The sequence below is a fragment of the Dermacentor silvarum genome, chromosome 8 (assembly GCF_013339745.2).
Source record: "Dermacentor silvarum isolate Dsil-2018 chromosome 8, BIME_Dsil_1.4, whole genome shotgun sequence".
Taxonomy (NCBI): Eukaryota; Metazoa; Arthropoda; class Arachnida; order Ixodida; family Ixodidae; genus Dermacentor; species Dermacentor silvarum.
Window position 1 is genome coordinate 161,034,582 of NC_051161.1, and position 13,589 is coordinate 161,048,170.

The window sequence follows — 13,589 nt, forward strand, 5'->3', positions numbered from 1 at the left end:
CCTGCACTTCCACCAATTATATAATGAGGTATATAATCAGGATCGCCAGTTAGCCTCTAGAGTCTGTAAAGGAGTATGTTTATCTAAAGAGCGATGGAACGAAAAATGTTAAGCCTAACATTAAGAGACAGGAAGAGAGCGGTGTGGATCAGAGAACAAACGGGGATAGCCGATATTCTAGTTGACATTAAGCGGAAGAAATGGAGCTGGGCAGGCCATGTAAAGCTTAGGATGGATAACTGGTGGACCATTAGAGTTACAGAATGGATACCAAGAGAAGGGAACCGCAGTCGAGGACGGCAGAACTGGCATCCTCGCGGGGGTGATGAAGTTATGAAATTTGCAGGCGCAAGTTGGAATCGGCTAGTACAAGACAGGGGTAATAGGAGATCACAGGGAGAGGCCTCCGGCCTACAGTGGACATAAATAAGGCTGATGATGATGATGATTGCAACAGATGAGTTGCCACTGGTAGGAGGCCTAACGACAACACAGTCTCAGCATAAGCTCTCCCTCTTGAGCCACACGTTCACGATGCTGCTGACTGCTCTTCTTCCTCACACTAGTTCTATTTGAACAAGGACTCACAATCCCTGGTCGCTTCATTACCGCTTAAATTTCACGTGAAGGTAGTGTGCTGAGCAGTATAGCATACATGTAGTTTCTTCGTCGCAGGACTTAGTCTGCACATGGCATCCTGCGACACTTGCAGTCTCTCCTGTTTTGGGCATCTGAAGGCCGAAACTTTGCACGAGTACTACCTGCTGTTGCAGTTAGGCACGAAACACTTATTGCCCACAATTTGTTTCAGTCCGTCTCTGCCAGGCAACGTCACCACTGGAGAGGCAAACTTCTTTTCTGTCCGGTCTTGCTAATAGCCCCATTTGTTGTTTTCCATAATTTAAATAGAGTAATTCTTACCTAGAGCACGGATCACTAAGTCCTCAATGGCCAAGAAATATGTTGCAAATATAAAAGCTTGTCACCTGCTTATACCGAATCTGCTAACGCTCACAGGCATCGTCACAGGCCATCTGCAAGAGCAAGCAATGCAAACGCACTGTGGGAGGCTTTTTCGCCTGTTACAGTGCCTGAGGGGATTTCACGACTGCAGTGGAAGTCAGGAAGAGCGAACAAGTTAGTTCTAATTTTTTCAATGCACTTTAGGCGCAGCAACAATTATTTACAGGCTCAAATTTCTCGCTTTTTCAGCCTCCTCACGTGCACTGCCATGCAGCAGTGCTCACGCAAAGTACCAGCATGCATTTCTCCCCAGTGGCCCACGCATCGTCGAAGCACCTGTTCTTCTTACACCGTGGTCCTGACTAGTGGTGCCGAAGAAATCGCTGCTGCGGTCCCACAGCCCCACATCGTAATCCAGCAAAATCCCGAACTTGGCAAGCGAATGCACCACGACATCGCGTGGAACACCTACCCATGCTGAAAGCACCCAACCACAAACATTCAACAAGGAAGCTCTTTTTACATGCTCAGTTGGCTAGGTCTGCGACCTTCCCCCCTGAGCGACTCACTGTACTCACGGCAGAGCTGGTCTTTAAAAGACTTAACTATGGCGCTGACGCGGGCTAGTTGGAGCATCTACAAATTATAATAGTACAAATTAATGCAGCGGACAAACCAGCCGCTACATTAATGACCAGCTGCAGGAACATGCAAACTAAAAACCGGGCCAGGCAGCAACCTCACTTTACACTGCAAAGAGTGCCGATGCATTCCAGAACTCAGCGACACAACGATTTTACGAAAATAGGAAAATCAGAGGACACATGAAATGTTTGAATTACAAAATGGCGAAGAAAGGAGCAGCGTGTGTAAGCACACCATCAATTATCTGCTTGATAAGAAGGTGGAATTTTTAGATGAATGTCCAAATGCGTGACTGGGCAGCGGCAACTGATACTAACTCTCTTATGAATACACTGGTGTGCCAGCGCAGAGAGAAACCAGCCCTCTTCATGAACTTCAATGCCCCAGTAGTGCTGGCTTTAAAGCTTGTCCTGGATATCCCTATGTCCAGAGCTAATACCCAGGCTTGCTGCGTGGCCATGCTGCAAATCATTGGCAAGGACTGATCACATATTTTAGTGACATACATGGCGAGTTTGGCCTCCCCCCCACTCCGGAAAGCGTCCCAACTTCAGCGTGCAGAAACCTGTTCATTTGCAGTCACAGCTGAATATTTCGCCCCGCTGTAGCCACTACTCCTGCACTACCTGTTCTGAAATGTCGAACTTGCGGCCCGGCCCGCCTTGCAGTTGCTTCATTTTTTCAGCATAAAGAATGCAACCTTTCAAATGTTGCCGTGAATGATGGCTGAACTTTTATTGAACCCGGAGTACTCATGACGACTGACAAAGCACAACAGTAAAATGTGGCCAGCAGTCAATTCAAACGCATCAAACATAGAGACAAATAGAAACGCATGAGCAGCGTTGGCTCTTTCATCGACAATTGATAATTCTAGAAGCACCGCCATTCCGAGCGTCAGTGCCACCATGACTGAAACAGTGGCCCTTCCATCAAGAATTAACACTCTCCCATGAGCACCGTGGGTGCAGCAAAAATTATAAAAAATTTAAAATCCTTCTAAACAAGCGCATGGAATAGCCAAATGCTACAAACAGATCCTTAGATCCTTAGAACATAAAATGATAACTACACCATAGCGTCTCTCATCAATCTCATTACCTTGCCTTTATTGGCGGTGCCATGCTATAGCTTCGATTATAAGTCGACTCCCTATTTTGGATATTTAGAAAAAAATATATATGAAAAGTTGACTTACAATCGTGCAAATATGATACCCAAGTCACTGACAGCCAGCAACATTTTTGTTATGCAGTATGAGTGGACTCTTGAGCATGTGCAGCACTGTTTTTTTGCACAAAGTTTGTAAGACCAAAAATTTGTGTAAAACTTTCTGATATTTGACATTTCATTCGGTTATCAGCTTTTTTTAACCTAATGCTATTTGACATTCGATATGAAATCTACTACGAACTGTATTCGGTATTCGCACACCCTTATCTTCAAGACTGTACTGCAGCGGCAAGGAGCAGCACATACCTGGCCTGTGAGTTGAGAAACACCAGGCACTGAGAGAAGGGCATCTGACGAAGGAGTTTGTCCAGGGTGCGCAGCTTCCGCGAGAACCAGGCCGCCTCATCCGTGCCCTCTGCCAAGCAGTACCACTGCGACACACCTGCAGCAGTTGTGAGCAAGGGAAGACTCCTGGACTTCTTGGCAAAGCCCCTCAGAGCTGCCCAGCACAACATGCCGTGAAAACCTTAGCTCTTGGAAGGGCCCCGGACCAGGCCCCATTGCAAATTTTGGTTATTACACTGGAAACTAGCCATGTCTAAGGAGTGTCTTACCGAAACAAAATTTTAAATCAGTTCGATATTGGAGGAGACAATGCTGGCCAGGAGGCGGGCATTGCAAAGAGTCTGTGACTGACTCTCTGGGTGGAAGCAGGGCTCCCTCGAAAGGTGTTTTTCAGCTATTTTTGTGACTAGCTGCACTGTAAGAATTTGCAGACAAGATTGTCAGCGCATGACGTATACGCTATGTTTGTTTAAAATGGCCAAACCTGGTGAGGAGCTTTTTAAACTGCTCCAAAGCTCGGCTCTGAAACCTGACCACTTCCAAACTTCCAATTTGTTTCACACCTAGCGCCCTTCATGAGCACCGACAGTGAAGACTGCGCAGGGCCATCTGAGACCGCATCAGCTAGCCCAACTGAGTGGGAAGAAGCTTCCTTAAATTGGTCCAGTGTCTCTCAACTTTTCGAGGCTCTTAAGCTTTTAAAGATGATGCTAGTGGTCGATGTAACTGTGGTACATTAAAATGGCCAATGCAGGAATGCAAGAAGACATTACAAGAATGCCATCTGAGCACTTCACGCCCTAACACGCCCTAACAGCGTGGAGCCCAGGGAAGCCGCTCAGACAGCAGGCTCCCAGCAACCATTTTCACCCAATTGTACAACCAAAAAGATTGGCATAAGGTGTACCTGTATATCATAGATGAGTCTTAGATGAGAAATAAACCCAATTAGTTATCAGTCTCCTGAAATTCATTCAGCACTTCGCAGTAAGTGAGGTCAGCGGTAGACTGAAAATTAAATTTGATTACCGTATATTTCGGATTTTTCACACCTTTGTATGAGTCAACTGCCCCCCCCCCCTTCTTCAGAGTTTCAAAGAAAAAATTCACATATAAGTTGCACCTATTTTAACTTGGTCAACATAATGAAACAATGCACAGATGTACACTCAGCGAAATGTTGAACTCACCCATTTCAGGGCAGTGAATTACCATAAACAAAATTTTTATGAGCTCAAAATTCTAGCAGAAAAAAACTTTCAACCAACACTCCTCTAAGGGACAGTAAACCATTATTTATTGCTGCTCTCTCAAAGCCACCAAAGGCCTCGTTCTCTAACGCGCTGACAAAATATCAGCCACTTTGGTTGGTAGCATCGCTGGGTAACCATCGTCAGCCTCTGAATTACTTTTATATGATGTTGTATGCACGCCGCTGGCATTGCCTCTGCGGCGCGGCGTCCTTGAGACAAAGACACAAACAATCAGAACACCTCTAATTTAGCCTGAACACATGCATAATATATGCATAGAAAAAAGAAACTGTCAGCCCTTCCACTGGGGTGGAGATGGAAGACCAGTGAAGCTGTACTATGGTGGGAATAATGTATTTCCAATTAGGACTATTAAGATTTGATGGGATAATTGGTTATTTGAACTATTAAAGAAAAGAAATACTATTGATCCAGTGGCTTTCATTTATTTAGTCACCACAGGGACCATGGCCTTATGGTTGCTACGGTACACCACCATAGGGCGTAAGGCAAAGGTTGACACGTTCTTCATAAACACGTCAACAACGCTGCATGCGTTCGATGCGAACGTGGGCAAAATGTCACCTCCGTCGACAACAGTTCTGAGCGTCGCTGGTGCTGCAACATGTCCAAGTTTATACAGCTCCTCAGAATTTTGAGAATGACAGCCCATAAACAAATGTCATGAAACAAAACATCGACAGTGCATGCCTTTTATGTTAAATCTTCTGAGATCAATATTAAAAGTGCAAAACAAAAAGCCCGGTCGCAAGATATGCATTTGGTGCCGCAGCTAAACGTCGCCTCCCCTCCCTCCCTCCCGTCCCCCCACGGCCCTTCGCGCGACGGAAGAAGTCGCAAAGCGCGTGCCCCCTCGCCCTCGCGCGCTTTCACTCGCACATACAGCATACGGCCAATGAGAGTTTTTTTTTTCTACACGTGGACATGACCATCGGAGACTGAGCCCTCAACAGCTTCGCTGTAAAAGCAAAATGACAATCAGAAGCCGAAAGCACCATGACTTTTCACACAAACTGATAACGATCATGACTAAGAAGTGCTTTTTGTAACAGTAAAAATTCTGGCACTCTTTGGTCATTTATTGAGTCATTTCCGTGAATTCAGCCGCCTCCTGTGAATGTGCTTTCCTGCACTCCTAAAGCACCCAGTTTCAGTTTCTCAGCGAAAAAGACAGAAACTTGCTTGTGCTGCAGAGCCTAGAACTTTTCGCGCGATTTGAAAATTGATATGAGATTATCTCCTGAGAAGCTACAAACTTTACATGTTCAGTAGCCATGTAACTGCGCTAGATTAATTGTTGTATATAACTAATTAGCACCGAAATTAGTTATATACAACGCTCCTCGACTAGAACTTGACTTGCCACCGCTTTGGGCAGCGCGTTCGAAACGCGTTGAAGGTAAGGTGGAGAGGCCACAGCGTCTTACACCAGCTTCTTACACCAGCTTCTTACACGGGCCGTAACGCGCTAGCACAAACGCGTTAGAAACGCGCTAGAAACGCGGCCTTTCGTTAATGTTGGGTATTTATAGCCATCGTGGTGCGTTTGTCCATGTCCGCTTCGTGGCGTAGTGGGCTAACGCCGCGCGCTCGGAAGCGAGGGGTCCCTGGTTCGATTCCGCGCTACGGACACAACTTCGGAATTTTTTTGTCATTTTTCTAAGACTGGTTACACACTACTACTACTACTACGACGGGGACGGAACGGGTGCCGCCATAAGGAGCTTCGCCCCTAATACAGCAACTAATGCCTTCTTCACAGATTATTGCACCCTCCCGACTCTTCACACCAATTTTCAAAGAAAAAAGTGCAACCACTAGGCGAGTCAATAAGGTACTATGTGCAATTTTGGTTTTTGGAAATAACATTAAGCTCATTAGAGACAACAGTGCTCACCCAGCAGAGCAGGTGTGTCAGCTTCCAGACGAACAACCATGGGCTTGTGAAGCAGCTCCTCTTCCAGGATGCGCGCCACTCCTGGGGGGTAGGTGGCGCTAGTTGCCACCACTTGCCGCCTCTCTGGTAGCGATGCCCACAGCTTCCTGCATGAACATTGCAGTGAACACATGCACTAGTGTAGCTGACCTTTGCCAGTGGGACTCTTCGACTCATTCATGAGGAGATAGAATACCGAATACCATATGAATGACAAGTTCATACCGGCCAATCTGTGAAGTTTGTAAAACCCTGAAGGACACGACACCAAAGTGAAAAAAAAAAGAAAGAAGTGGGGAAGGCAAGCAAGAGCATGCATTAAAAAAAAAAAATCTTGCCCTGAGCACGTATCTTTTCAGAGACACATATGCCTTTTATTAAATATGATTTACCTTTAGATGCAGCAGACCGGCATCAACAAACTTGGCACAGCAAATACTGACAGGCAACACATCATTTTTAGATCACAGTGACATATACCCAGAAACCAGGTTTCGCCTGGTTCAGGAACCTGCCTGTGTGCAGACTTGCCTGAAGCACGTACCCTCCTTTCCTTGTTACACCATCAGAATGGCTTTTAACGGAAGATTCGCGGATTCTGGTACACTGAAATTTCAGAGGGGGGGGGGGGGCACATGCCTGGTATATGGGCTCCTGGTTGCCAATGTTTTAGCGACCAATCTTATCACGTTGTAAGCAATGGTCGTAGGAAGTTTCTGAATTATCACAATTCCTGCCGGCTTAAGTGGAATGCTTCATGATACCCAATAAAGAGGGGCTGTTTGGAAGCTGTGCTGTCTTGATCAACAGCTACCAACTGCACTGGCCACTCTTGGGGCGAAAAGTACTCATTACCCCGATAAGTACTTCTTTATGCTTCCCGTGCCTATCAGCATGCCACCAACTGCATGCAACTTGATGTCACAAAATATGCTCCAAACAGATTATATGAGACGGGATATGAATATGAATATATCTTTATTTCCAACAGATTGGGGGAGGCGGGGAAGAAAAGCTGCACTTCCCTGCCTATAATGAAATATTTCATAATGAAATAATTGTAATGGCGGCAGAGGCAGCAACACCTTGGAACAAGGTTCTTCTGATACACTGCAGATGCTGACGACGTGACAGGAATGCCTAGCTGCCACGCTTGACTTCTATCAGCAGCTGTTCGACTGGATCAGCGCACCTTGCTTATCGCTGCGCCTGTCAAACAAGAGGAAAAAGGGTGCTTCCTATGGACACCCGGAAACCGCTGCTGGCAATATACGCGTGTCGGAGTACTGCTCCGGAAGGCGTGTTTCTGGCTTCGCATTTTTGGCAGCAGTGGCAGAGGCAGCAACACCTTGCTAAACCGTTCTGATACACTGCAGGTTGGTCGCATCATTTATATTAATACTTCTTTTTTTTCCCTTTTTTTTCTGTTTGACGCTGCTGCCATTTTGCATGACAAGTGTAGCTGTTTTGATCTGATTTGAAACATGACCCACTGCTATACTTGCCGCTCCGTCATACGTGATGATGAAAACGCAATTGTATGCACTGTTTGTGAATTCAGTTTTCATGGTGTTACTTGCTCTGGGCTAAACGAGGAAGCTTTTGCTATTAAGAGACCACAAAGGAAAAAGAACTGGAAATGTGAGATGTGCCATCCGGGCAGTATGAAAGCACACCTTGAAAGCCAGGAACAGAAAGGAGATGCTGGTCTGTTAGCCCTGATCACTGATATGAGCCTCAAGCTGACGGCTCTCCTCCCTCTAAACCAGAAAGTGGATGGTATCAAGCAATCAATTTGAGCGATGTCGGATCAGTTTGATCGCATACAAGAACATTTGAATGCACACGGGAAAGATAAAAAGGTATCAAAGACCGAGTCGATAAAATTGAGAATGACCTGGATGCCGCTGACATGACTCAGTTAAGATTGGATCTTGATGATTTGGAATGGCGCAGCAGGTGTCTAAACAGTTAGATTCACGGAGTCGCCAACTCGGAAGGGGAAATCTCTTAAGTAAAGTTACTGATGTGGCGGGAAAGCTTGGCATGCAAGAGCTTGCTCAAACCGACGTCGTGGTTCTTCACAGGCTAGCTGCAAAAAAGTATGGGGACGTATTTTGCGGTTCACGAGGCAGGAAACTAGAGATGCCTGGTTAGAAAAAAGTAAGACTCTAAGACAACGACAAGAGGGCATTTTTATAAGCAAAAACATGACAAAACGCTCTAGGACTCTGATGGCAATCACAAAGGAATGGTCAAAGAAATCAGGCTTCCGGTTCGTCTGGCACAAAAATGGGAAGGTTCTAGTTCAAAGAAGACGCGGAGAACCTGCGCACGTTATCAGATGTGAGATCAACTTAACCCTTAAGCAAGTGATCTTCTTTTCCATCGAAAGTTCCCTTGAAATATGGTACACCTAAGTCACATAACACTAGAAGAATTTTCTTGCGTTTTTCAGCCTCGTAAAACAACTTTTTTTTTGCAACTTTTTGCACTTAGATGTTATGCCAATCGGTAGTAAGGCCGCTGAGCTTGAATGTTTTTCTACACTGTAAAACTGCCTTGATGTGATAATGCCCACAAAAACATGGCAGCGTAGTACATTTGACACCTTCAAGCTTCCAGAAATGCAAACTTTTTTTGTACATAAGTTAAATCGCCGAGGAGGTGGTGTGTTCTTGCTAGTTAAAAATTCTTTAGAAGCTAGTTACATGACTGAATTTTCTTGTTTGACTGCCCATTATGAAGCTGGATGTGTTTAAGTACGTGGAACTATTAATGTCGCTTGTTATCGCCCTGCAGATTGTTCCATGCCTATTTTTCTTGCTTTTCTTGAGGGTATTCATGCTTTTACCAATGAAAATGGATATAATTTGGTGCTCGGAGGTGACTACAATATTGATATGAGCACTGACAATGTCAAAAACTTTGATCTTGAAACTGTTTTGAGTAGCAATGGCTGCACAAATTCTATAACTTCACCGACTCAGCTTTATTAACAAGCTCTATCCAGAAAGAGAGGTACCAATCAATTGCGAGAAGTGCAATGGCATCATTACTCTGGATCATTTGCTTTGGCAATGTCCTGTGGCTTTCACAGACTGCGACAAGGAAAGAGACTGGTGGCAGCAAGTGCTTCACAGTGGAGATCTTTTAGATCAAGTACAGGCCGTCCAGAAGGCCCACGACACGGCGGTAAGGTTAAACCTTACTGTCCCGACGTGGGAGCCGCCTGTGTCATCCTAAGGGTTGATCTTCAGGACCTTAATAAAGTTTATCATACCATACCATACTGACTCAGCTAACATCATCCATGGAAATAATTCTTGACTTACTTATGAGAAATTATATGTCACGTGTTAACAGTTGTGTTCTTACATACTTGATAAGTGATCACATGGCCGTTTGCTGTTCCATCAAAACAGGCTCACCCGTTCTGTTGGACGCCAGAGCTATGTTTAGTCACGAAGTTGTGATGCAGGCAGCCTTGGAGTCCTTCTATTCTGATGTTAGCCAACTTTCTTGGGATGACATTGTCAATGAAACAGATGTTAACGTAGCATATGAGGCATTTTTAGAGGTATTTCTTTCTGTTTACAAAAAAACACTTTGTCTATAAAGTTACTAAAGTGTGTAGCAGTTCCCATAAGAAACACCGAATGTTCCAAAAATTTATTCGGACGCGCGATGAGGTTGACCTTATGGCATTCAAGAAATTTTGAAACACACTTAACAAGGAACTACGAAAGGCCAAGGACAGTTACTATTTGGTATCCTTTTCTAGGTGTTCAGGACAGCCGGATCATTTATAGAATCAACTAAACAATCTGTTAACTCTTTCCCTACCATGGGGAAAATAGGTGCATTTTGTACGTTACGCAGATGTTTTTTACTGAAGGAACTACTGCACTCAGTATTTAATGTATTACATAAACAGAAAGCAAAATGAATGCACTTTTCACACATAAAAGTTTTATTAACAAGATGTATGTCATACAAATTGTTAAAGTCAAGATTGTGCGATAAAATTGAACATTTGTAAAGACATGCTTGTATCTACTAAGAAAAAATGTAACGAAAATTATGAGATATACAAAATGTACTGCCATCTATTAGGCCCGGGCCTATCTCCGAAAAAAAAAAATAAAGTTTTCATTGAACAGGTATTTCACTACAAAAATTTAACTGCAAGCACTGCAGTTGGGTGCGCCGGGCTGCAGCCATCGATATTCCGGGCTGGTTTGCGTCATCGTCATTTTCAGACACGAAGTCCGACCAAAAGTCAGCGTCCTCTGACTCACTGCTATTCGATGTATCGATAAGATCAGCTGCAGAGGCAGCGGAATCGCGATATCTGCGATCTCCCGAAGCGCGCGCGCCACTTCAGGAGCCGGACATTTTTGCGTTCTCCTTTGACGATCGCGAAACTTCGGAGCGCATTTGAAAATTACTGCCTCGCGGGAAAATAGCGAACTGCTTATAAAACTAAAATATAGTTCTCCTTCACATCCGATAGCGCAGTATGTCCGTGAGCGGTGCGGAAAGTCTCGAAAGTGGCGTTTCAAACCATCAATAGAGGGCTAATCATGCCCAATGGGCACGGTACGGAAAGAGTTAAATAGGCATGAAAGGACTGTGCCCATCAATAAGATTCTAGATGATGGATGATGATGATGCATAGTGTTTACTGGCGCAAGGACCAAGTATTTCTAGATGATGGAGTGATCCTCACTGGTGTGGACATGGTAAATGCCTTCAATTCATATTTTGTACACAAAGACAATAATCTAGCTCCAAGTACATTTACTGGTACGCTGGGTCTCGGGAATGCCAGCTCCATATTCTCCTCCAGCCAGATACAGATACAGAGACAGTATACAGATTAAGCCCATAAAGTATGTAATTGACATTACTGAGCCCATCTTCAATCTTTGTATATCAACAGGTGTCTTTCCATTTAAGATGCAGATAGCACGGGTGATTCCGTTGGATAAAAAAGGTAGCAAAAATAGTGGTACAAATTACAGGCCAAATCGATTCTTCCAGCCTTTTCGAAGGGTCTTGAGCGAATAATTTTAAACAGACTCTTGAATTTCTGTAATAATAACAACATCATGACAAAAGCTCAATATGGTTTCCAAAAACACCGCTCCACTGAGCTTGCTTTGCTTGACCAAAAAGAATATTTGCTCAGAAGCCTTGAGAATAATATAGTGGTTGTTGGTGTTTAGTGGTTGTTGGCACTTAGGTGTTCGAGTATCTAAATCACAGTACGCTTTTGACAATATTAAGCCACTATGGTATACCTCTCGAACTCTTAAGGAGTTATCTATCAATTAGATGCCAATTCGTTACATAGTGGATGAAATGTCAGCAAAAATGAAAATAATTTCCGGGGTTTCCAAAGGAAGTCTTCTTGGTCCCTTACTTTTCAACTTTTACATAAATGATATTGTACACATTTCTCCTGTTCCTAAATATGTAATATATGCTGATGACACCAGCATCTTTGTAGCTTCTTCGACTCCAGATGAGGCATTTTCAAAGGTGAATAAGGTTATGGAAAAATTAGATTCATGGATGAAAAAAACAAGCTAAATATGAATACAAATAAAACTAAAGCAGTAACTTTTAGAGCTAAAAACAGACGAATTCCCTGCAGAATATAACGTCCCTTTTTGTTCTTCGAAAATTGAAATTGTTAAATCTATATAAAGGTTCTTGGTGTTTACTTTTCTGAGATGTTAATGTGGGAAGACCATGTGAATTAAATCACAAAAATTAGGATCTATTACAGGCATATTGAACAGAAATTGCTATCTACTACTGTACTACAATCCGTGAAGTTATTAACGTACAAATCCCTTTTTCTTTCCCTTTAAATTACTGTAATTTAGTATAGGGCATAACCCCACAAAGAAATGTTATGAGACTCATAAAAGCTCAAGAAAGAATTCTGCGTGTTATTGCAAACTTTGCCCATTGTGAGCCTATGTCGCAGTTGGTCAAGAGATACAACCTGTTAAAAGTTTAGCCATCTATACCGGTATAGGCATGTGCAAGCGTATTCTTTAGGTGTTAAGCAAAGGAACTTCTTGTTTACGGAAATTGCAAATTTAGAAAGAAGTACTTCCCCCTATGACACACGGAGGATTGAACTTAGGAAAGTTCGGACTTGCCGTTCCACGTATGGCCTACAATCACTAAACAATAATTTGCCACACTTAGTAAACAAATTTTATAAATTGGGCCTAGACATTTCGCTATTTAATCAGTCTGATTTGGCTGCATTATTTGTCACGTAAATTACTTCTGTTTATACAATTTGTTTTTGAGTGCTTTTGTCAAGGTGACATACTGTCTTTTTGTTGTTATTGCCATTGCTTGCTTCTTGTTTCACAAATTTTACAACATGCCTTATAGATTCACACATTTGTCAATGTAAACGTGCCAGCAGTGTTTGCTGCGTGTGCGAACATGCCGCACCAAATTTATGCCTTTATTGTCTTTTCATTTTGGTATTAGTTTTCTTCATTGCGTGTTTTGCTGACCTGTCTCACTGCCATGTGGCGGCTCGGTGCACATGTTTTGCATATGTGCGGGCCTTGAAAATTGTTGCTTTGGTTATAGTGCAGTACCACTTATAGTGCGGATATTCGCGACTACGGCAACTTACGTTATAAGCGGTCTAGACTGTAGCACGAAAATTCCATAGTTATAACCGATAATTGTTATAACCGAGCTGCATGAAAAAATCGAAATAGGGGGACGGCAGAGCTGTAGTGAGAAGACTATAATAGTGGGGAGGCCAGTGCACATCCCCACCACCATCCGGCTGCTGATTAAGTTTACTCGTTTAACTGTTTAGCTCTGCTCCCTGCGCGCTCCGATCACATGTAACAAGCCACAGCTGTCGGCGTTAAAGAATGGCACTGCTATATCAACTGCAAAGAGGGGTCATGGGCGTCAAGTGGCATGCGAGCTCCGCCGAAGCATCGCTTTGGTGGCCTCAAAAGCGGCCTTTTAAAAAAATGTGAGAAGGTTGCCACGGTAGTTTCTCAGCTTGAGAAATCCAGAAGAAATGCTGGGGCGAGATCGCCACAAGCATCTCGCCACGAACTTCTCACGGGCTTGCCCGAGAAAACCTCATGTCCGTCAGCCTTGTTTGCTTGAGGCAAAGCTTGCCGACATCCTTATCTCGCGACGGTCCCTCGTGAAAACGAAGCCCCGAAGGGACTGAATCATCTGCAGGG

At 43.9% G+C, this 13,589-nt stretch overlaps 1 protein-coding gene across 1 annotated transcript in view; it reads right to left on the reverse strand.

Moving 5' to 3' along the window:
* The window catches only part of LOC119461797 (probable ATP-dependent RNA helicase DDX20), a 95,253-nt gene that overhangs the window by 37,867 nt on the left and 43,797 nt on the right, over nt 1-13,589 (reverse strand). Inside the window, exons 5-6 of the mRNA XM_037723176.2 lie at nt 6,298-6,443; nt 3,088-3,223 (exon numbers count right to left, since the gene is read on the reverse strand). Coding sequence (XP_037579104.1) covers nt 3,088-3,223; nt 6,298-6,443 — 282 coding nt within the window. The remainder of the gene's footprint in view (nt 1-3,087; nt 3,224-6,297; nt 6,444-13,589) is intronic.